Source organism: Daucus carota, chromosome 7 (assembly GCF_001625215.2).
Source record: "Daucus carota subsp. sativus chromosome 7, DH1 v3.0, whole genome shotgun sequence".
Taxonomy (NCBI): Eukaryota; Viridiplantae; Streptophyta; class Magnoliopsida; order Apiales; family Apiaceae; genus Daucus; species Daucus carota.
The window spans coordinates 12,165,910-12,191,116 of NC_030387.2; the positions used below are offsets into that span (position 1 = coordinate 12,165,910).

Genomic DNA, 25,207 nt, shown 5'->3' on the forward strand with positions numbered 1-25,207 from the left:
GTACACACTCTGCTAGATATTGAAGTCAAGATACACAAAGTGCACAAGCCTCAAACTAGAAGTACACGCTATGCAATTTACTTTTTATTTTTTTTAAAAAGTGGCATTTTTGGTTGCATGTGGTTGCTGGCAGTTGCAGATGTGGTTGCATGTGCAACCACCGTATTTTTGAAAATATTTTTAGGAATATAGTATTTCTGCAATATGTTTTAAAAAGAGGTGGTATTTTCGCAAAAATTCTTTTAAACTTGGTTATGTATAAAAAAACCCATTATTAAATTATATAGCTGAAATAATATCAAACAATATTTTATCTAGATTTATATAGAACTATGACTTTTTTTTTTGTCAAGATCTACGTACTCGTAGACAAACATGATAACCTAAATTTTTATTTGACAAATTTTAACTTTTTTCCCATCTAATTTCCGACGAACCCGTTGTCAAACAAGTCACCGACATCAACTAAACCCCCAACTCCTGAATCCTTCTCACGTTTCACTGAAAAAGGAATGATCAAACAACGCCACGTGGCCTCTAAACGCTGCAGGTCCATGTTAACATCAAACACCGTCTCACACGAGATCAAAATCAAATTCAAAAAAGAAAAAGAAAAATTCAAATTAAAAAAAGAAGAAAAAGCTCATTCTTTCTCTGCTTAGCTTCACACCATCTTCTCTAATTATTTTATTTTCAATTTTCGCGGTTGTTAGCCCCAAAATTCACATCAAATCTTCTCCTTTCCTATACACACACCTATACATACACTTACGAATCGCCGCTCAATTATCGTCTTTGATTCAATCGGTTCATCTAATCTCTTTCGATTGATGTTTTGATTGTGAACGAGTTTGAATTTGTGAGTAACTAGCTCAATTATCTGATTTGATTTCGTTTTTTGATGTTTATGATGTTAATTAGGGTTTTACCGAGATTTTAGTCGGTTCTGTATAATCTGTATGTATATGACGTTTGTTTGATTGTATGATTTCAGTTGCTTTTGTTAGTTTCTGAATTTGATTCCGTGAATATGATTTTTTGGTTGATTGCGAGAGTTCGTTTGGATTCATTTATGTGTGAGCTGATCTTTGTTTGAGTGATGTGTTAGTTATTACTGGCTTCAAGGTATTGATATTGATCGAGAGGATGTTAGTTTTTTGAGAATTTGAGTTGCGGTTTGGTGAAGATTGATGATGCGGTTCACTTATTTGTTTGTGAAATGTCTGTTGCGTTGTTTATAAGCTGTTGTGGATGAATCATGAAGTTGTAGTTTTAGTATATGGTGCCTGGTGTTTGATACTGGATTTTCTTGTGGTAAAGTTGATTAATTCTGGAAAAGCTTTGATTTTTAAGCCTTTTATGGCCAAAACGTATGTTATCTGTGTATACATGATATTATGGTTTTAGTTGTGGCGCTTGGTAGTAATATAGCATGGTTATTTGTTGAAGAAATCTTGTGTCTCAGACTCTCAGTTTGGTTGTATGTAGGACTTGGGGAGATGGAGTTGCCTTCTTAAAATTATGTAGTAGGGGGTATATCAAGGCTGAGAATAAAGTTTTAGTTCGGTTTCTTATATGCTGTCATGGCGTTGATATTGTATTTTTCCTCATTTTAATGTAAATTTGATAGACAGTTGATGTGGAAAAGGTTTTGCTTTAACTTCTTTAAACTTATTATGCTACTTTCAAAAGATTTGGATCCTTATTTCTAGCCTATATTTGAAAATTTATGTAATCCAATGCAGTAGCCTCAGCTTAAATAAATGTTAGCTTGTGATGATTTAGAAGGCTTCTGGTTATTGTCATGGCTGTAACATTATTGCAACTATAAAGATTTGGCCTTTTTGGGTCGAGTTTTATTTCAAATGTTATATATGCGATCATCTCTTACCAGTTGTGTCTATACTTAAAAAGTGAACAGAAAAGTACTCCTTATCATGCAATTCTTGCTATATATTAACTGCTGAATGAAAAGGTGACAAGGGTCAACCTTGGCCTCTTCATTTTGTTTTTTTTTGCTTTTTTATATGTAAATAATTGTTATTAATATTTATATTGTAGGTTTCTTAGATTATATTTGAATCGTGGGACCCAGATTAGATAGCATTGCTTTCAACCGTTTGAAACTTCTAAAGCAATAGAAGGCATTACATCGTAAACTTGGACAACACATCCTAATTATCATATTAAGGAATTGAAGTTGGATCAAAAATACATTTGTATGTGTTTTTAAATCTTGTTTTGGATCCTTCTTCTACATGAATTTGGGCAAATACAAATTTAGAGTATACGATACTAAACTGTCTCATATTAACGTATTGTTATATCAAATTATTCACTTCATATATACATGCGTTTTTGTATTTCATTGTGTATATATTGTACATGCTTGCTAAATGAATTTGCTAATGCCCATTGTTCTTATCCATGCAGGTAATCATAAATTTTCTTCATGGGCCCAGCAAGAAAGTCCAGAAGTGTGTACAAGCGGCATTCTAATATTAACGATGTCTCTCCTGTTAAACATGAGGAGGCTGCTGATAGAAGAGTCCCCCGGGTTAGTGTCACATTTATTACTTATTCAGCTAATCAAAAGCAGAATTTTTTGGTCCATTTAGTTCTGTCATTCTCTGTGATTGGATAAATTTTATCTGTACAGCCTTAATGAATATGTTCTTCATGCGGAAGCAATTTTTCTATACTTATTGACACTGTGATCAAGAGCTTGGTATTTTTGGTAAAATGATTAACAAAATTGTGACTGCCCTAGTAAAATATTAAAACTTTAGGTTTTTTGCAAGTTGCCTACTGTTAAGCTGGTACTAAGTTTTTGGCTACTTGTTCTCCTTTCTTGTAATCCCTTTGGAATAGTGTCCGCTGGCTCTGATCTTCAGAAGCCATTAGGGGACGAGTATGCTCAGGAACTTAACGCCATGAACATAGATCATAGATGGCTTGACTGATTGCAGTTCTGTCGGTATGGGACAAATTCTCCAGTGTAAACTCTTAGAACTGAACTTGAATCCGGAAAGAGATAAATCTTTTAAGGAAACATTGTGATTATACTTTGCTATATGAGGTTTAAAATTGATGACAAGTGTGTAAGGTGTTTATGGTCAAAACATAATAAAGCTTCTTTTTTGAGGACAGTTTTACTTCTTTATTGTGGTCAAAGATTCCATTCATTTATAAGTTCCAGATGACAGATGTCTTTTTGTTTGGCAAATTCTTTACATGGTTGTTTATGGCACCTAATATTCCATCCTTGTCTGGCATATGCGGTCTACAAGTCCACTCTTTTGTTTTTGGAGAAGATGTGTATTCTTCATGTTGAGGTGAAGTTTTTGTCATTATTTGCAGAAAAGGAAGTTGTCTGACATGTTGGGCCCTCAATGGAGTAAGGAAGAGCTTGAGCACTTCTATCAAGCATATCGAAAGCATGGAAAAGACTGGAAAAAGGTTAGTAGTCGGTTTAAATCTAAATTATGGGCTCCAAGTCAACAGTTGAAGAAAATTTTTTCATTTAATTTTTCTAAGCAGCAGTATCTGAGTTTCCTTGTAGCAGTTATATTGTTTTCTAAGAGTGTAGCCTACAAGCCTACAATGACTTGTCTAGTCTCTGATATGAACTGCAACTTATTGCCTTGAGTATTAAAAACTTTTCAATTCAATACTAATGTAATCATTATTGAATGGTCTGTTAGGTGGGAGCTGTACTGCGAAATCGATCCATTGAAATGGTGGAGGCTCTTTACACTATGAATAGAGTGAGTATGATTCTGTCTGTAAAGATTAAAGAATTTGTAGTTGTTTAGATACTGTTCACCTTTTGCATTTTTGAAGTTTATATCTTATATTAATCTGTTCTAATTTATGAATACAATTAACACTCAGCGACCCAGAACAAATGTATTTTTTTGAGTTTGTCCATTTCTATAAGGTTCTAGACTATGATGGCCGTAATAAATTACATAGAATTTACTACCTTGCCCTAAGGTTCAAAAAATTCGAAATCTCGATCAGTTTAGTTTTGTGTTATACATGGTCAGTTCAAATTGTTATGTTGTGTAAAGTTGAGCCGTTACTCACTTGACTACAAAAGTCAAAGTGAACAACATATTGGGATGGTAGGAGCAACATTATGAAATCATGGTCTGCAGAACACTGGACATTAGATTTGTGGTTGGTGCTTATTTTTTTAACTTTGCAAAAAGTAAAGCAGTGAACTGTGTATGTTGCGTGTCTTCAGTAATTAGAACTTGTATCTGAGCTTGTTGCCTTTCAGGCTTACCTGTCTCTTCCAGAAGGAACTGCTTCAGTGGCTGGATTAATTGCAATGATGACAGACCACTATTGCAATCTGGTAATTTTGGTATTTATATTTTATCTGGTAATGTTTTCATTTGATTGTTTAACTGAACCATTATTAATATTGGTATTTATAAACTATCTGGTAATGTGTTCATTTGATCGTTTTAATTGAGCTAAGCTATCTGGAGATGTTGATTATGCTCATAAAATATGGACACGATTAAAGATATCCTGCTATCAAAGACACCCAAGTCTGGTTTACAAGGCATATTAGTGAAAATAGAGATTTTAAAGTAGACATTCACATCTGAAATTTATAGCTTTATGTATGATTAATGAAACATGGGAACCCTGATTGATATTGTTTGCTGTTTTGTGCAATGTGTTTGAATTTGGTGATCATTGCTATAGGAAGAACATGATTTAATTTACCTTCCACTGATAATAGTTGAAAATGGTTTTGGACCGTATATAGTAGACAAATAGTAGTTCACTAATTTTCGTCTAGATCGCCACAAACTATACCATATATATTCCCCTTTTCAACTATAAACTGATGTATGTATGTTTAAGATAGAAAAATTTCACCACCTTCTCCACAAACTACTACTTTATTTTAAAGTGTAAACTGCAGTTACTTATTCAATTTACTCAAGAAATCTTGTCTTTATATATGCGGCATAGGCAAGTAAATATAATCATAGTCGCAATGTCGATTAGCGATGTGTATATTTGTCTATTACATATTGCCTTATGATCCAATGCTGTTTTGCTTCTCATGTTGCCGTCATAATATTACCTGGTATGGGTGCTAATTTGGTTTGGATTCACATACTTATTTTCTTCATAATTGTGCATACCTAAATTCATCTGTTGGAGTACATTAGTTGCCTCTTTATAAGGCTTGTTGAAAACTGTCTTTTGTTTCTTTTCTATTAGGCTGGAAGTGATAGTGAGCAAGAAAGCAATGAAGGTGCAGGGACATCTCGAAAATTTCAAAAGCGTTCTCAGGCTAAAGCACAGCCTAAGACTTCTAAAGGATCTGAAGGGCGTTTGACTACAAGTTCTCAGGCAATTGCACCAAGCTATGACTACCTTCCGCTTTTGAAGAAGAAGCGCTCTGGTGGTATGCTCTGGTGCTTATGAAACTTTTTGGCATGCATGCTATAATACCCCCCCCCCCCTCTCTCACACACACACAGTCAGTTTATATACACAACATGTACCTTGTTTTGCGCCTCTTATATCATAAATTGATTAGTCACACTGTTGGCCCGTTCCCTATAAAGTAGTAACACAGTCCACTGCAATTCTGTACAGGAACCCGACCTCGTGTTGTCGGAAAAAGGACGCCTCGATTTGCTGTTTCCTTTTCTCATGAAAATATAAACAGGGATGCGTATAATTCCCCAACCAGACAGTATGGTGATGCTAATGATAGTGATGTTGGCCATGAGAATCTTATAGCATTAGCGGAAGCTTCACAAAGGGGTGGATCTTCTCGGTTCTCACGCTCAGCAAAGAGAATGGTAATCTTTTTACTGTTCTGCTATTTCTTTGGCTACATGCCCTAACAGTTGCTATTGAAATCTGTTTCATTAAATAAATGACTTTCTACTATTTTTTCTTTAACAAATCAACTTCGGCAAGGTTGGTGACAGTGACATGGATGAAGATGATTTGGAGGGGAGCATGAATGCTGATAATGAGGACTATCCTAGGAATAAGAGATATATGATGAAAGCAGGAAATAAGAGTGTATTATCTCGGAAAGAACCAAGAGTTTACGGGAAGAAGTTAGAAGTTGATAACAATAGAAACAGTCGAGATGAGATTAGGGAAGCTTGTAGTGGAACAGAAGAACAAAAACTAGGAGCAGTGCGTGAAAAATCCGAAATAGAGGTTTCAAATGGAAAACATTCTAGGTATTCTCAGGGTAGGTGGAAGAGAAGTAAGAAGGTTCTTTTTGACCAAGGTACCTAATGTTCTTTTGATTTTTGCTATCATTTCTGGTTCTTGCATATCTTTGCTTGGCTGATAAAAACTTGTCAACTTTTTGGCCCGTACCTTATATACTCTTATGTAATATTTTAAGTTTTGTAATATGAAAGAAAATAATAATACATGATAATTATATCATAATTATTTTCAATTTGTGTTTAGAATCATTGTAAATGCTAATTTATATAACTTAAAATATTTTAATAATTGAAATTGTTTAAGTCTTTCATAAGATATATAAAATATTAATCATTTTCCAGCCATCGGCATATTTATATAGAGAACTACGATATTTTATATATATATATATATATATATATATATATATATATATATATACTTGTGATGATTTGTACTTGAGCAAATGACTAATAAATATCGTTGTACTAATGCAAAAAACTTCAATAGCTGTTGCTGGTTTTTTCTCTCTGGATCAAATAGCTTTTAAGGTTTTCTCTTTAGTTCAATGATGTTTAAAATTGCACATCGTGTGTTTCCTTCGAAGACAACCCGAAAAGAACCTACATGTTGGCATTTATCATGTTTTTATACATTTATTGGAAGAGTTTTTTCACATGTATGTCTTTTTTAGATGAAGCCTCTGCTTTAACTGGCCTGGAAGCTTTGGCAAATGCAGTTCTCATGCCTGAATCAACAAATGATAATGGTAAGGTTATTGTTTCGGTAAGGTTATTGTTTCTTGATATTAGATTTGGCATATTGCTGTTAATGGTGTGTATTATGTTTATCCTAATTTCATTCTTCTACATTGTTAAGGTTTATGTCTGGGCCATATTACATCTATTCTTGAGCTTTATATAACAAGTAACTTTTGAATAAAAAGGAAGTATGAGTTCTGGCTTATGCAAAATTTGTCATCAGTGACTGTGTCAGAACGTTTTTGTACTTTGATAGTTTGATTCATGATACTTGATACTAGAGCTGGCTAAGAGGGGGAGCAAGTGGATCAGTTGAACTTGAACACGGGTCTATACTTTAAGAGGACCAAATTTATAATACTTCGCATTTTAAGTTTGTATTATAATGATTGAAAATGTATTTTGTTAATATAAATTAGATTTAAGTAAGGCCGGAGTAAAAAAAAAATTGGAAACACTTGTAATGAGTAAGTATAAATTTTTCAGTATTATTTATAATAATAATAAAAAAAAGATATATCACCTAAGATTCGAGTAGTTTCTTTCCACCATTCTTTATCTAAACATTAAAACACCAAGGTAATTTGAATATATTTCACATTATTATTATTTCATTTTTTCTATATTTTTCTCTTGTCACTAGGCAAACAAAACGTTATAGGTAAAATTTTCTTAGTTTTGTATTTCTTGTAATAATTTGATTCTTTTAGCTATATAAAAAAGTTATAGGCTTTTGTTAATTTTGAGCAGGGCCTCCAAATTATATTACATGGCCCTGCTTGCTACTTAATCAGATTGTAGCTCTTTAATTGCCATTATATGCTCTTTCATTTTATCTTCTGTCTCTTGCCCCTCGTCAGATTCATCCATTCATGTGAAAGAAGAAAGTAATGAAGTTGAGGAACCTGAATCCCTTGACGGTATAGATAATAGGACCCATCAGATAGAGAAAGGATGGGTATCGGAGACTAGATGGAACCAATCAATACCAGGATCAAAACATGCTGCTACAAATAGAACATCCATACTGGGAAAAGATTCCGCTCATGGTGTTAGTCGTAGTCCTGAGGCTGAGCTCAAAACTCTCTATTCTGTTACAAAGCTGTCGAGGAAAAAGCAGAAGACCTTGGCATCTAAAGTAAGATGACATAATTTTCATGATACTTTCTTTTACAGTTCACATCTTTCCTAGCCATCATTGTCCTTGTATGAGTTAACCTGACAGCCTATTTATAGCAGGTTTCAGCTGAACGTCATACTGATAATCATATGAGTGAATCTCAAGTAGCTGAGGTAAAAGTCTGTCTTTATTTTCCCCTCCTCTTTAAAGACACCTGATCCTCCAATAATTTAATTAATACAAGTCAGGGAGCATCTGTCAAAAAAAAAAAAAAAAAGTCAGGGAGCATGTTAATTATAATGATTAAATGATCTGTACTACATTCATTGTTGAAGCATATGATGGAGCCGATAAGATTGTGATCAATATGGAAGATGTTTCTTTAAAAGATTGTGATCAATATGGAACATGATGCTTTAAAAGTTTGGCACCAAGCTTAAGAGCAAAAAACTGCATTGTCATATGATTTCACAGATTTTTTTTCTTCTTTTAAATGCAAAGATAATTTCTTTAAGAAAAAATGTCGGAGGAGAACATTGGGCCAAATATTTTAAAGACGAATTAATAAAAAAAAAATGAGGGTTCATTCTAGAACCGTCAACTTCCAGAAGAGTACAATAATTACCAGAAAACCAATATGGAAATATTACAATATTAAAGATAATGAAACCAAATACTCCCTCCGTCCCACAATACATGTCTCTTTTGGAAAATTTTTTTGTCCCACAATACATGTCTACTTTTAGTTTCCAATGCAAATATATTGCAAATATTTCAAAATTACCCTTCTTGAAAGTTGTATAACAATTAATGGAGGTTGAATAAGAGTCTACATTCATGCATTTATTAGGGGTAGAGGTGAGAAAATTTTATCTAATCAATGCTTTCTTAATATGCGTAATTTTTTCAAAAGAGACATGTATTGTGGGACGGAGGGAGTATAATAATATTACTAACTCGCTAACATACTTATATTATTGATATATATTTAGAACCTCAACTATTATGTTATGTTATAGACTATGTCAATCCTATCCATGTTTGTTTAGTAAAATTTGATGATTACTGTTACATGCATTCACCTATATTGAGATAAAAAAAAATAAATTGCTGCCTGAAGTATAAAAGATTGAAAGCGTATGAAATAGAAAACCTTGTGCCTGTAGGGAAGATTCATTATTGGTCTCCAGTCAGTCCCTATTTCAAGTACTTTTGAAATTTAGCCATATAAACTGATATAATTTTGCTTTTTTGTTGAAGCGTATAAAGATCCTACTGGGGCGTTCCTCTGACACCTTAAGGTTTTAGACGAGTTGTTTAGTTAACATGGTATCAAAGCCCAGTTTAGGAAGGGACTTGGGTTCGACCCCCGTTTATTTTATTGAAATATATATTAATTGGTTACAGTATTAGTAGTTGTTTAACATTGAGGGGAGTTTTGAAGAGTATAAGATCCTATTAGGGCCTTCCTCTGATACCTGTTGTATCATCATATTTTTATCTATATTTAGTTCTATACCAAGTCCATGTAGAAGAGTTATCTTGCCTGTCTAACAGGCCTAGAGTCTAGAAGAGTTATCTTGTGTGTTACTATTGAGAAGGGAGGTTCTTGCTTACTGTATCTGTAAACCTTAATAATACAAATGCTGTGCTTGACTTTATTATAGGGTCGAGAGGTGTGGAATAAATTAAGCAAGGGAAAGCGATCGTCGCAAAGTGCTTCACCCATGTTAAATAAATACCCAGAGAATTCTTCTTCAAGTACTTGTCCAAAAAAGGAAGCCGGGGATTCAGCTATTTCAGGTGTATGTCTTCCTGTTGCAGACCAGGTTGACATAACCAATAAAGTAAGAAGATTTCGTAAGACAATGGTCCGCAAGGGCCTCAAATATGCAGATTCGGAAGTATCAGATAGAACCGTAAGAGGCCAGCACAATCGATTTTTATGGGACAAAGCACAATTATGAACACTTTTTTTTTTTTTTGCATTATCTACATTTATAACATTTTTAAGCTTGGAGTTATATCCACATTTACTTCTTTAAATGCAGAAAAAGCTCTTAAATTGCTTTTCCAATCATCAAGTACGTAGGTGGTGTGCATTTGAGTGGTTCTATAGTGCAATTGATTACCCATGGTTTGCTAAAAGGGAGTTTGTGGAGTACTTGCTTCATGTTGGTCTGGGTCATGTTCCTAGATTAACACATGTTGAATGGGGTGTCATAAGAAGGTATTTGTTTTTCATTTCTTATTACCAAACATTAATCTTGATGATTGAGCTGTCGTTTATATAAAATGCTTAATTTTAGCTCTCATCTTGATGCAGCTCTCTTGGCAAACCGCGAAGGTTTTCTGAACAATTTCTGAAGGAAGAAAAGGAGAAACTAAATCGATACAGGGATTCTGTTAGAACACATTATACCGAACTTCATTCAGGTACTAGGGAAGGGCTTCCGACGGATCTTGCAAGGCCTTTATCTGTTGGACAACGTGTAACTGCAATTCATCCAAAGACTAGAGAAATTCATGATGGCAGTGTCCTAACAGTAGATCATAATAGGTGTCGTGTTCAATTTGATCGCCCCGAACTTGGAGTAGAATTTGTCATGGTAATGCTAATTTTTTGGCTTCATGTTTTTTTTGAATTTATAATACAATAGTTCCCACATATATTGGTTTTTGATACATATGCAGTTAGTATTCATAAAATTCATCTTGGTACTGCTAATTTTTTGGTAATTAGTTTTTGGCTTCACTTTTTGTTTTGAATTTATAATACTACTTGCATATATTGGTTTTTGATACATCTATTTATGCGGTCAGTATTCATCAATTTATCTTTTCGCTACAAAGGAAGTGACAATGCCCACCCAGCCATAAGGACTTGAAATATCTGTATTTAACTTATTGTCATATCTCATATGTAGAACTCATGGGAACAAATACCATTCTAGAAAGGAGTCTGTCCTCGATACAGTTCTTTATCTTTGATTGTGGGTTGCTTCACTAATAAGTGAATTGGATACTTTCTTTATAAGAAGTATCACGACTTCTAAGTTTGGGTCGGGGGTATATGAGGGAAGTAAAGATAGAAATTTATGGTTCTATGCCTAAAGCTCTTGGTCCATGACCACTTCTACCTTTTGGGATTGATGACAGAACAAGGCTATGCTTGTGTCTGGTGATTGATATTCCCACTACTGGGCTATTTGCTCTCGTCTCTAACCTTATATTTAGTCCTCAACTTATTCCATATAATTGTTGCTTGGTTTTAATTCAATTTTCATGGATTAATAAAATTAAGCGAATGTGTAGGGTTGAATAGTCCCCCAAAATGAACAAGAAGGTAAGAAAAATCAGTCAAATGATTATAAAGTTTAAGTATGACAAAATATGTGCTAGTTTAGGTATTCCAGGTGTTTATAATCCCTGCGAAGAAGTATAGCCAAAGTGTGTTGTCCATCCATAACTGTAAGTGTGTCCAGAACTCACCGTACATGAGTTACTTTGGCCTTTGGAGAATGCAATATCGACACATGTATCAAAAATTACTTATATTCAAAATTCATTCTATCTGGTCTTTCTACCCATTTAATTATGCACAACACCGTTATCCTGTTGATTCCATCTTTTTTCTTCCAGTGAAGGATATCGTATTGCATTTGCTTACCCATTTGTCATATCATTTTCAGGATATTGATTGCATGCCCTCGAATCCATTAGAGAATATGCCAACATCAATGACAAGGCATATAAGTGCTAGGGACATTGAGAACTTAAGTAACTTCAGAATGAACGGGCAGGCAAAAGACCAAAGACCAGAAGGATATATCAAATTTTCTCCATCTGAAAACCTGGAAAATGTTTTTTCTGGCCCTCATACATCAGCTGCTTCTCACCCAACGTTTAATTTATTAGATCCTGCAAAGGTTGGTTTTTTTATATTCAGTAAAAATGATCTGTTTAGGTGTCTCTCTGAGATTCTACAGCATGTTGTGGATTTTTGGCCCCTTTGATAAAACGCTGTTGAATTTTATTTTATTTTACTAAATATTACTGTTGATATTTGATAACAGTGATTTCTTAGCTGGCCATTCTGATGCAAACTTATGCATGACGTTAAGATTAAAATTCAAATATTGTTGTAATAATGCCCATGCAAATTGAAAATTTCAGTTCACATAGGAGTATGGTAAATGCTCTTTTTGCTCTAAATGACTTTTTTGCGGAGTTTAATATGTTTTTGCTTACTTGCTTAAAGTTAAGATATATTCTTTTGTAGCCTCAAGTGTTATGAGCTTGCAAAATAACTTTATGGGTAACATTATAATGTTCTCTGGGAAACAAACTCTTGTTGCATATCATCTGTTCACATTAGTTTTGAGTCTTTTGACTGATATTCTTTGCACCCACTCTTATTGCTTAAAATGTAGTAGAAGTCTAGAAGATTAGGTTGAAGAACTTTGTAGTTGATAATAAGATTTCAAAAGAAGTCCTTTATTAATATGTTTTTTTTTCTTGAGCTAGATTGGCTCTGCATTTGTAGATTCACAAGCTATACTTGGCCCCAAAGATAAAGTTCCCAATCCACAAATTTCATACTCTCACCCTTCTACACTAGCACATATCAAGGCTCAAGAAGCTGATGTCCAGGCCATTGCCGAGCTAAGTCGTGCTCTCGAGAAAAAGGTTCCGGTACTTCCATCTTCTTTCGTACTTTTTTTTAGTAATAATCATGGACAAATTTATTAATTAGACACTCTTCTTTAAAACTCAGTTGGTCGTGTATCCGTATTTTATTAATAATTGAACTGTACGCGTCAAATGCATATGAAAAGTCTTCTCTTGTTCAATCATTGATGATATATAGTGTTCATGTCCATCTAATGGAGTCAACTGGTAGAGATATCCAGACTAGTGCATTTTTGTTAGTAATGGTACTACTAGGAGCCACTCACTACAGCTCATCTGTATAAGAATGCCTATTCAAGCTTCATCTTTGGAAGAAAATAATATTGATCGTCTTTCTTAATCTTTTTTTTTGTAAATCATTTATTTTTTGTTCCTCTAGCTTTAAATTATGCTTCACTGTAAGTGATTCTTTTATATCAAATTATATTCATATAAAAAAAATATAGAGATATGGTAAGCATAGATTAGAATTGATGGATCGTCTTGGATCTTGTAGCAAGTGCTAGTTTCTGAGTTAAGGGAAATGAACAATGATGTTTTGGGAAATCAGAAGGATGGTGTTTCAACTCTAAAGGACTCTGAGCCTTTTAAAAAGCAATATGCTGCTGTTCTCGTACAACTACGTGATGCAGATGAGCGGGTTTGTAGCTTCATGCGTTTATGTTAATTTTTGTTTTTTCTTCAAATTTCTCCTACAATTTAGTTAGTGCTATCCCAATTTTTATTTTCTTAGCAGGTTACTTCCGCTTTGGATTGCTTAAAGCAACGTAATACATATCAAGGAAATGGCTCTCTTACATGGCCAAAGCCCATGGCAAATTCTGTCAGTTCTGTTGGTGTGTTCAACTCTTCTAACTGTTCACTTCAAAATGAAGAATATGGATCTCATGTCAATGAAATTGTTTTGAGCTCTAGAACAAGGGCTCATACAATGGTTAGTGCAGCAATTCAGGTACAAAACTCCTCACTGCTTACCACTTTCCTCTTTCATGACTTCCATTCTGCTTTAATGTGCTTAGTGATTGTATGTAGTATCATAAAATTGAAGGATACTAATTGCAATATTTAACATTCAAAGGCATATATCATGCCCACCGTTAATACTGGTTGCCTTGTATTCTATGAATTGCAAGTTCATTGTAGAGATTTGTACACATCATGCCCACCTCTGATGCTCAATTTCTGTATAGCCTCAAGGCTCTCCTTTTTTCCCGCTAAATACCTTGTGGCTAATATAATTAGGCAATTAGCTGAGGCCAGTTCTCTAGCTTGCCTTGCATGCAGACATTGAAGTTCAATATGTGCTTTTATTCAAGAAATTGAGTTTATGTGAACAAGTGCAAGTGTAAATTGTGAAACGGGCACAACGGTACTCCACTTTGGTGGACACCTCTAAACCTGTACAAGCCTGTCTGTCATTGTTACTTTGTGTGTATATGTGTTCTCATTTAGGAAATTGAGTTTATGCGAACAAGTGCAAGGTAAAATGTGAAACGAGCACAAATATTTCCTGAATATGTTTGCAAAAAGATATTTAAACACTAATGCTACTACAATTCTTTTTCAAAATTTGGACCATGTGATAAATATAATCGAAGGAAAGATTACGGTTTTCAGTGGCATCTCAGTTCTTGATTTTCCCTAGATATCTCAGTCGTTTATCTGTCAGGAAATATATCTTCAGCATGTATATATTATTATATAAGTTGTACACCGTTTGAGTATGAATTTCTATCTTAGCTGCATAAGATGATATATATTACTACCTGAGTACCTGATGTGAAGAACAGCATGATTCTTCATAAATTATGAAGTGATATTATACAGAGGTAATATATATATATATATATATATATATAGGCTCATGATCAAATAGAAACTACTTTTAAAATAAAAACTAGAAACCAATACAGGTTAGTGATATTCTCAGTACAATTTAGTGATATTCTCTTTAGGATTTAGTGATCAGTGTTGCAGGAATTAGTGAAAACTTGCGGGAACTGCCCAGAATCTCTAATATGTTCCAGATTTTGCTCAGAATCTCTAGATCTGTTGACGTTTTCGATTCAGATGGTGGTGACGGTGGTGGAGATGGTGGAGGTGAAGGTGGAGATGGAGGAGGATGATTGTAGCGGAGGTTTGGGTGGCTTGAAATAGGGGGTTTGAGCGTTGCCGAAACAGTGGAGGCTCCCCCGCGTTTTGAGGTTGAGCCGAGGTAGAGAAAGAAGTATGAACGGGGCTGAAGGAGGTTGAAGCAGCGACCAAGATGGGGCTGGTGAAGATGGAGGTGGAGATTGTGTTGTTAGAGAAATAATGGAGGTGGAGATGGAGGTGGTGGTTATGGAAGAGGCAGACGGCATAGAGCTAGTGGTGGTTATGGAGGAGGCGACGATGGAGGTGGTGGCAGTGGCGGATGTGGAGGTGGGGTTGGTGAAGATGGAGGTGGGGTTGGTGAAGATGGAGGTGGAGATGGGGTTGTTTAAGAATTTAGTGGTATTTGTTTTAGGATTTAGTGATATTCCAGCTTGGTTTTTAGTTTCTAGAATAAGGAAGTTTCTATTGGAGTAATACTCTATATATATATATATATATATATATATATAATAGAGAGAGAGAGAGAGAGAGAGAGAGAGAGAGAGAGAGAGAGAGAGAGAGAGAGAGAGAGAGAGAAAAGTTCTATGGACTCTGATTTTTGTGGAGGCTTTAGAGACTTAATCACAGCCATCCATTTCTTATCCATCCAAGGGCTGCAGATATTTGTCCTACACATTCGTGTTCTCTCCCTATACTGTCCTGCACTTCTAAATCGGTGAACAACAAGCAGCACTTCTAAATCCTGCATAACATAAAATAATAATTTCATAATATTGGTGTTCAATCACCGAAATCCTAACAAATAAAAATAATAATTGCATACAAAACAAAGATGTAGTTGGACATTGCTATGATTGGCACTGAACTCATTGTCATTGTCTTGCAACGAATTGAATTTGTTGCAAGATAAAATAACACTTAGATATATCACAAATATGCGGGACAAATTATCAATATTACATTCAGGACAATAATAGTGTAAATTATAAAAATAGTTTTGAATTAAAAATTAGACAAGAAATGCAGGACAAGAATATTAATCTAAACATCAAACTAGTGGGAACCCAATATAAAAAATGTATATAAAACTAGTCTCTCCCTAGCTAGTCAAAAATAAAAAATCAAAAAAAAAAAAAAGTCCACTGCCACGTCATCAGTGATTATTATTATTATTTTTTTTTTGGCTAGCTAGGTGGAGACCTTAATGATATACATTTTTTGTGAAGGTGCCCCTGGCGGGGCCCTTCAAATAAATGAGATTTTGATAAATTAAAAAAGTTCTCACGGTTCTCATTTTAAGAAAGTTCTCATTTGAGCAAGTGCCTATATATATATACCTTGCTTCCTCAAAGTAACAAGGTAACAACAAGATCATGGCTTCCGATTCAATTCCTTCAACTCTATATTTATTGACTTAATATCTGGATGAAACATATTGCATTTGCAGCAATATATAATGTGGGTTTACTTTTAATACACTATAGAGTTTAGCAATAGACTTTCAGTTTATCTGCTTTTTCTCAAAGGACCATTTGATTGTTATCTGCAATGCAAAAAGGAGAGGTTGTAAGGGGAGCCGTTTTTGTCCAGTGCTAGCTTTGTAAACAGATGCAAAATGAAATGGGAAGAAAAGTAGGGCTGAGATAACTTATGACTAATGGGAAGAAAAGTAGGGCTGAGATAACTTATGACTTGTTGCATATTTTCTCATTACAAGTCCACAATGTGAATCACCCAAACACTGCTCTTAATATGAAAATGGGCCAAATCCCATATTATGTAACTTAATATGCTCTTCCTCATTTTTTGAGGTGCTTTCATGTGCATAAATAGTGATTCTTGTGTATTTTTGTCAGGCATTTTCTTCAATGAAGGGTGGGGGAAACACCTTTGAGAAGATTGAGGAGGCTATAGACTATGTCTATGATCAGATACCGTCCGAAGAAACCTATATACCATCTGAGAGGCCTTTTATAGCCACAGAGAGTGGTAATTTGGCTTCTCAAGAGCTTAAAAGTGGTACATTAAGTCCATTGCAGACCCTATTCAATCCACAGTCAGATAAACAAAACCTAGTTCCTTCAGAACTTATTGCTAAGTGTGTAGCTACTTTGCTGATGATTCAGGTTAGAAAATTAGAATAACTTTATATTGTTTTCTTTGATCCGATATTTTGTCACAGACAATTGCACGCATAGGTAGATTGACAATTCACTTTCAAAGCAGATCAATTGTTGTACTAGTTTGCTCTTAGGTATTGTAAAAGGAGTTCTCTTGATCCTTATTAACTTTGTCCCTCTTTTTATCCCACTATTATCGCAGAAGTGTACAGAACGACAGTTTCCACCAGCAGATGTAGCTCAAATACTGGATTCTGCTGTTACAAGTTTGCAGCCTTGTTCGTCAAAGAATCTTCCTGTTTATGCTGATATAGAGAAGTGCATGATTATGATTAGGAATCAAATAATGGCGCTTGTACCAACTTAATGCAACTCGATCCTTTGCCGAATAAGTTCTTGTATCTTGTAAATGGGTCGAGTAGATTAAGCGTATGTTTAATCCGGGCAAGAAATCTTGCCTATTCTTCCCCATTGGTGCATCTTTTACTTAGTAGAATGAGTTTACTGTAGGACCGTTACATATTCGTGAAGTTAACTTGCACTCATAGTTGTAGTTTATATTCATCAGAATAAGCTTTAGATTTTTGTTATGCCTGTAAATCGTGGATTTGAACGGACCATTAGTTGTCAAATATATAAGAGTATATTGCAAAATGCACCTCCCTGGTTTTTGCGAAAAGCACTTTTTACCTTAGACTTTCCAAAATTGCACTATCCACCCCGATAATTTTTTTGGCGCGACATTTTAGACCCTTCCGTTAAATATATCCGTTACCGTTAATGCTGAGGGTATGCTTGGTATATCAGTTTTTATTTAATTAAATGCTGAGCAACGGTCTTATTCATGTTGGTTTTATATACACACACTATATACAACCCCACAACATCTTCTTCTCTTTTCTCTTCGTTTTTTTTTTCTTCTTTTTCAAATCGGCTTAATGAATCATGGCTTACGGAATCTTATTCTCTTTATCCTCTTTCCAAAGGTCACCATCATTTCGGGCTTGAACGCCGGTCCTTAAACGCCCTCTCATTGTTGTTAATTACAAAGTTTCAAAAAGTTTAGTGCAAGTATATTGATTCTGGGGTTTTGATCGCAAGGTTTAGTTGGGGGAGATGGAGCGACTTTTGGATGGGGGTGGGGGGTGGGGTTATGTCTCAATTTGGGAGGGAATTAGATATTTAGGGTAAACAATTAGAAAAATAGAAGTGGACTGTAAAGCCCTCGGTGAAATTACAGCTTTACCCTTAAATTTTAACGTTAACGGGAGAGACTAACGGCTGTGGTCAAACCAGATGCATACTGCTGCGCTTTTCAAATGATGAGGGTGGATAGTGCAATTTTGGAAAGTCTAGGGTAAAAAGTGCTTTTCGCAAAAACCAGGGGGTGCGTTTTGCAATATACTCAATATATAATATACTTGGACAAATTTGTGTAGCACAAATTCTCAAAATCATTCCTATATCACAATGAAATTTACTATATCGGTCCTTTTTTTCATGTACCAATTTCATGATAATTTATTTTTCTTACCCTTGAAATTTCATAATGGTATTATTCAGTCTTTAGCCCTCTTACCACTTACTTCCAGGGGAGATGACAATTGGGGAACTCGATCAATAGAAATGGTTTGTTTTTAAACTTTTCTTCATTCCAGATGTGCAGGAAACTAATACTCCAATAGGTCCGAGTCAACAAATACCAATATATTTTAGTCATTATATAATCGGTGTAATTATGATGAAATGAAGGCGACTCCGCTCTCTTTTAAAAGGCAGAAAATAAATTTCTTGACTGTTCTAGAAATGGAAAGCAACCACCTGAACTTGTTTCACTAGCCCCAAAACACTTTCAAAAAAATCAACATTGTGCAACCTCCTGTACGTAACATATTGTGAGATCCAATCAATTTTTTGGCTGTATTATAAAGCTTTGAAGTTATGACTAAAAACAGTAATCAACTTAAAAAAGCAAACCACCTAAATTTGTTTTAAGGATCCAAGGCTGAGCACGATGGGATAGTCATAACCTGGAAGTGGGGCTTATCCTTTGGGTGTGATTCCCACTCAGCCGGGAATTATCGGAGTACATATACAGCTCTAGAAGCTTGAAAGCCTAATCAAGAAACAAAAGAGATCCAAAGGCATGCGCACAATTCATTTCTCTACAAGGTGTTTACTGTTTAGGCATGTTCTTTTATACAGCTCTCTGTCTATTAGCCCTAATCATTTTAGTCATTCTCTGGGCCATCTGAATTCTACTTGGCCAATTTTACAACACTTAAGTCTAACATTAGCCTTAAACTAAGGTTTAACTAATGAAGGTTTAAAAAAATTTCATTTTCTGTGTGGACAGTGGACACACATATATCATACTGAGTTAAGTAGATAATGGAATTTTAGGGTGCGAGTCTTATAATATACTACCTTTAAACGATGTAGTATATACTACTACCATTACTAAGAACTGGCAAAGGTAAATTTAATGAACATGACAGATTGATTGATACTACAGATTACGGGTTAAAACCTTGCATGTGTATTAGAAAAACCTAGGCCAGGCCCCAAGAAAAGCATTACAAACACAAGGGATTCAGGTTTAACGGATGAAAATTAAACTTCTATCATTTCCAGCAGAAGACCCAATAGCAGACAATTCAGCTGAAATTACTTGTAAAATCCTAGTCTTTATATGTCCATAGCTTAACCTAATCCCAATTACAGAGAGAAAGAGAAAAAAAGTGTCAGGGTTCCTTCCCTGGTAATCCACAAACTTACAAAGCTTCGGTTTTTACTTTGTGTCTAAGATTCATCCACAATCTGCAGAATAAAAATCACCAGATTAAAGCAAAGATTAGGGACTGGAAATGAAAATAAAAAATTTCAAAGGATTAGCCAATTGACATACAACCTTCTGCCTTTTGTTTTTCTTCTTTTTGTTTTTGATTTTGTTTTTACTCTTCTTTTTATTTTCTTTCTTCTTTGTGTGCACCTGAGGTTCATAATCCATCTCCGATGTTTCCTGACAAATTAAGTACATTCAGAACTTAAATCCAGGCAGAAAAAAAACTAACGCTAAACGACAATGAATCAAATTCGCATAATTGCAAATCTATAGCACCTCAGAGTCTCCAAAGGAGTTTACATGCTGAACTATTCTACCCGAACTCGAGCTTCCACCTAAACATAAAGATTCAAATTGTCAACCAGACTTTTAAATTGTCTATTCACTACCAACTCACTCTAATAAAAGTGTGTTAGTTATGCATTCCAAACTCATACTTTAGGAGGCATATTTACGAAAATGCAAGCAAGCAAGAAAAATATGGCAAGTGATTACGAGATATCCTTAGAACTAAGAACATGCATTCAGCTGGGAGGAAAACCTGGAACTCTATATTGGTACATCAAATTGAGTGTTCAAAGAAAAGCATAAATAGAATTTTTTTTTTAAAAAGTAAAAACACTAAGACATGATAATCAGAAATGCATTACTATGGGTTGGGAAAGGCAGGAAGATGGTCAGTACACTTGTGAACTAAGGGGTTTATATCCAAAATTCAGAACTTCTGTGATTACTTATGGGTTCATGAGTGTTAAAGATAACTTCCCCGACAGTCCAGTTACCTTGGTCGTGGGTAATAGCGGGAGAGGGAAATAATCTAACACCAGACCTCTTCTGGCACTAAAAGTGCCATACTACTGGCCAGCACTCCTTGATCCCAATAATTGCAGTCAACTACTCAAATTATCTATTAATTGTGCCTTACATAACTTTTAATTGTCCACCTCAGATCAAAGTGATTGCTTCGAAAGTCTGATCATGCAATGTCCATAATATAGTATGTTTATAACTAATCCAATTTATTAACTAATCCAATTTATGACATGCTTCGGGAAGCTGATACGGATAGACCAACGCTCCACCTGATTTACGATATGTGGGACACGATGATTGAGAAGGTGAAAGCAAGTATATATCGTTTCGAAGGGAAGGAGTTGAGTGAAGAATCAAGTTTCTATTCTGTTGTTTATAAAATTTTAGTGGACAGGTGGAACAAAAGCAATACTCCACTTCACTGCCTTGCTCATTCATTAAACCCAAAGTATTATAGTAGAGAATGGCTTGGTGATGAAGCTTCTGGACGAGTTCCTCCACACAGGGACATGGAAATTTCAAATGAAAGAAACAATTGCTTGATGAGGTTTTTTCCAGAAGAGAATGAAAGGAATAAGGTTGTAGTTGAGTTTGCTAATTTTTCAGGTTGCATGGGTATGTACAGCTCATATGATTCCCTGAAGGCTAGAGGCATTCTTGATCCAAAAATCTGGTGGGTAATGTATGGCGCTTCTACTCCTACATTGCAATCACTTGCATTGAAGTTACTTGGACAGCCTTCATCTTCCTCTTGCTGTGAAAGGAATTGGAGCACATATTCGTTTATCCATTCTGTGAGAAGAAATAAAATACTACCACAGCGTGCTAAAGACTTGGTATATGTTCACACAAATCTTCGTCTTCTCTCAAGGAAAACTCATGCTTATATGGAAGGAGAAAGCAAGATGTGGGATGTTGGTGGTGATGCTTTTTCACAAGTGGAAGGTGCAGGTATTTTAGAAATTGCAAATCTCTCCCTTGATGAACCGGAGATGGAGTCTGTTCTTTTTACACAAAATGATCATTCGAATGAAAATGCAGAATAGATATGTGTATGAAAGAAACTCTATTATTATGAATATAATCCAATATTTAACATATATAAATATTATTTTTTTTTATTATTTTTTTTTTGCCGTGTCCCGTATCCACAACTCTTTGAGAATTGGAGAATCCCCGTGTCCCGTGTCCCGTGTCGCCGTATCCGAGTCGGTGCTTCCTAGTTTATAAGCTATAGCTGTGTAACTCAAATCAAACAATATTAAAAAGAAAATGACTTTTTCATATAAGAATTTTGTGGGGCAAGCTAGGCTCGTAAATGTTAACGATACTAGAGTACGATTTGAAATCCTACTGAGTGTGTCAGGAGCAGTGACGGGGTAGTACTATTACTCTATTAGTACTACAATAGTAGAGTATGGGGGTTAGTAAGGGTAGATAAGTCATTTACTTTTACTTTACTTGTGTTGCTTATACACATTTCAGTTTATGCAATTGTGAAATGAACATGTAAGTATTTCCACCAGCCTCTTTCTCTCTCTAAATTCTGTTGTTCTTTTCTCTCTCCAGGGTTTCCATCTCTCTCTTCTATATCTGTCTAATATCTCTCAGTCTCTCAATCTTCTCTGTTCTACTTGTTCTTTGCTTACATAATCAGAAACCACCAAAAACAGCACTAAAACAGTTCATGAATCAAAAATTTGACAAAGTGACACAATATGGAGATCCAAAACCTTTACATACCTATGTAGTGGCCCATGGTAAAATACTTGACATAACGAAAGCATCGCTTTGAGTTTGTTGCAAGTTTACTGTGACTATAGCTGAGAGATTGTGGTATATATACATGATTTATTTGCTTATGCTATTCCCTGAAAGCGTTTGTCTATTTTACAAGTTTACTCCATTGCTAACAAAGCCTCTGGCCCCTAAAGATAAATGATATCTTCCAACAACAACAGGCACACATTGATTCAATCGTGTATGTACCTAAACAAAAAACCTAGAAGCCTAAAGCAATCTAAATATTACCAAGAAAACAGAAAAAGCATCTCCTATCCACAAAACCCTAATCACGATCCACAAACAAATTTAACAAAATCAGGTTGCACACAATGGTGATCCCCAATTTCTCATTATACATATATTTATCACGCTAAAATTAACATATCAGCCATTCGAGAAAAAAACGTGTAGTAATAAAAGACAGAGAAGGCTACCCCTGATAGTTTCTTTCGCATTTTTGACAGCGAGCTCGAGAAGCTGGGGATTAATGGAAGCCAGAGCGTTCGGATCCTGCAGCTTTCTTTCGAGAAATTTAGCCAAGGCAGCACCCTTGTTAGTCTTCAATGGCCCTCCTGGATGAGCCAACCTGATCATAACCCCAATCAACAAAAACACTTATTATTAATAGATTAAATAATAAAATTGAACAAGCAGTGATATTGATAAGATATGAGATTGAAATGAGAAATTGAAGAGTATACCTAGGAGCAGACAAGGAAGAAGTGGATCTGGAGGGAGGAGGTAATGGGGCGAACTTGCTTCCTCGGAGTGCTTTCTTGTCCTCCTCCGACAATCCCTCCATCGTTAGAGATTTGATGTGTGTGTTCTTTGAATTCTTGTTTATTTATACACCGTCGTTCGGGAACGTGACAACGTCAACGGCAGGGGTTTTGTAAGAGCTCAAACAAAGATTGGCCCCTGGGCCTTAAACGAGGACTATGTGTATAGCCCAGTAACAGCATCACTAAAAAATACGTTCGGCAGGTTTTGAAGAAGCCCAGGTTGTTTTGGACGTTGGGCAAATTTAAAAAAAATTATTCTTTACTTAAAGTAAAGAAATGGATTAAAATTGAAATTAAATAAGTTAATAAATTGTTGAAAAAAAGTAAAAACTGTGAGTGAAAAGTTAGCATTCTCAACTTCTTAAAACTGTTTCTACTTGTTTACACAAACGGGTCATAAAAAACAGATGTTAGAAGCAGACAGGCTTCTGCTTGTTTACACAAATAGATCAATAAAAAAAGAATTTAGAAGCAGACATGCCCTTTGTTTGTTATAAGAAAGAAGTTACTTATATTGAACCAATATTGATAATATATATTTAAATATTTTTTTATGCGTATAATTTATTAGATATGAAAAAGATGATAATTTATTATAATTTATTTTTAAATTGATCCTATTTGTAAAGTCAAATTTAAGAAAATAATAATAAATCATTAAAAAATATTAGGATTTTTAATTTTTGAGATTCTAACTTATAAATTGAAAATTGATTTATAATTAAAATACAATAAACTAATACTCTTATAAAAACACTTTAATAATAGAGGTTCTGTAAGGAGTTGTTAAATTGTAGGTGCATGACAAATAACAAAAATATCATTCAAGAAATTATTTTTCAGAACATATTATCCAAAATCAATCAATCATCAATATACTTATATAAAGGAGAAGCGAGGGGCGTGTAGGTGGCGCCTCTCACATCGCTACGTTTTATTTTTCTAATTTTTTGGAATTTTTGGATGAAAAATATCAAAAATTAGAACTATTTTTTTTTAGTTTCGGGTATATTAGAAGCAAATTTCAGAATCTGATTTTGTTTCAGATTATTTATGGAATATAGTAGTATGAATGTTTTAATCTGATTTTGTTTCAGATTATTTAATTATGAGAAAGAGTAGCACATACTACCTTTTTTAGTTTCGGGTATATTAGAAGTAAGTTTCAGAATCTGATTTAGTTCAAATTATTTATGGCATATAGTAGTTTGAAAGTTTTAATCTGATTCTGTTTCAAATCATTTAATTATTGGAAAGAGTAACACACAAGTCTCTCTGCACCTATAAATACTCCTATAGATTGTAGGATTTTGGATCATCTAAACACAACCTCCTCTCTGTCAAAACCCCAACTCTCTCTCTCGTGATAGTTCTATTGCTTGATTTCTAACTTGGTAGTTCAAATTATTTATGGTATATAGTAGCTTGAAAGTTTTAATCTGATTCTGTTTCAAATCATTTAATTATTGGAAAGAGTAACACACAAGTCTCTCTGCACCTATAAATACTCCTATAGATTGTAGGATTTTGGATCATCTAAACACAACCTCCTCTCTGTCAAAACCCCAACTCTCTCTCTCGTGATAGTTCTATTGCTTGATTTCTAACTCGGTAGTTCAAATTATTTATGGCATATAGTAGTTTGAAAGTTTTAATCTGATTCTGTTTCAAATCATTTAATTATTGGAAAGAGTAACACACAAGTCTCTCTGCACCTATAAATACTCCTATAGATTGTAGGATTTTGGATCATCTAAACACAACCTCCTCTCTGTCAAAACCCCAACTCTCTCTCTCGTGATAGTTCTATTGCTTGATTTCTAACTCGGTGGTGCCGTTCTTCTGCAACGATAAGTGAAGGCTGTTTATATAGTATTAAAAAAATAAAGATCGTTGCAAGCAAAGGTAGTTATAGATCGCCATATGGGAGTCGACAAATTGAAACAGGGGAAAAGATAATATAGTCTTGACATGATATTGATGGA

At 34.6% G+C, this 25,207-nt stretch overlaps 3 protein-coding genes across 8 annotated transcripts; 2 read left to right on the forward strand and 1 right to left on the reverse strand.

The window, feature by feature from the left end:
* The first annotated feature begins 666 nt into the window (after positions 1-666).
* Positions 667-17,655, forward strand: LOC108196067 (protein ALWAYS EARLY 3). 6 transcript variants are annotated; one of them, XM_064081125.1, is made up of 20 exons: positions 667-859; positions 2,434-2,557; positions 3,361-3,459; positions 3,705-3,767; positions 4,286-4,363; positions 5,251-5,437; positions 5,632-5,840; positions 5,962-6,286; positions 6,905-6,979; positions 7,832-8,109; positions 8,211-8,264; positions 9,759-10,010; positions 10,143-10,321; positions 10,418-10,700; positions 11,784-12,020; positions 12,619-12,786; positions 13,280-13,423; positions 13,520-13,735; positions 16,734-17,003; positions 17,200-17,655. In XM_064081125.1, the coding sequence occupies exons 2-20, from the start codon at positions 2,453-2,455 to the stop codon at positions 17,362-17,364; spliced, it is 3,387 nt and encodes a 1,128-aa protein (XP_063937195.1). In that variant the 5' UTR covers positions 667-859; positions 2,434-2,452; the 3' UTR covers positions 17,365-17,655. The 6 variants fall into 6 exon arrangements, with proteins under 6 accessions (XP_063937195.1, XP_017218645.1, XP_017218648.1 ...); XM_017363156.2 differs by having other exon boundaries at positions 721-859; positions 8,208-8,264; XM_017363159.2 differs by having other exon boundaries at positions 721-859; positions 8,208-8,264; positions 12,619-12,780.
* Positions 17,656-19,513: 1,858 nt separating this feature from the next.
* On the reverse strand, positions 19,514-23,401 carry LOC108193996 (uncharacterized). The gene is made up of 5 exons (XM_017360872.2): positions 23,142-23,401; positions 22,875-23,026; positions 20,119-20,177; positions 19,909-20,019; positions 19,514-19,817 (listed from the first exon to the last, which is right to left on the reverse strand). The coding sequence occupies exons 1-5, from the start codon at positions 23,240-23,242 to the stop codon at positions 19,800-19,802; spliced, it is 441 nt and encodes a 146-aa protein (XP_017216361.1). The 5' UTR covers positions 23,243-23,401; the 3' UTR covers positions 19,514-19,799.
* Positions 20,197-22,460, forward strand: LOC108193994 (uncharacterized). The gene is made up of 2 exons (XM_064082193.1): positions 20,197-21,606; positions 22,225-22,460. The coding sequence occupies exons 1-2, from the start codon at positions 20,886-20,888 to the stop codon at positions 22,254-22,256; spliced, it is 753 nt and encodes a 250-aa protein (XP_063938263.1). The 5' UTR covers positions 20,197-20,885; the 3' UTR covers positions 22,257-22,460.
* Positions 23,402-25,207: the final 1,806 nt, after the last annotated feature.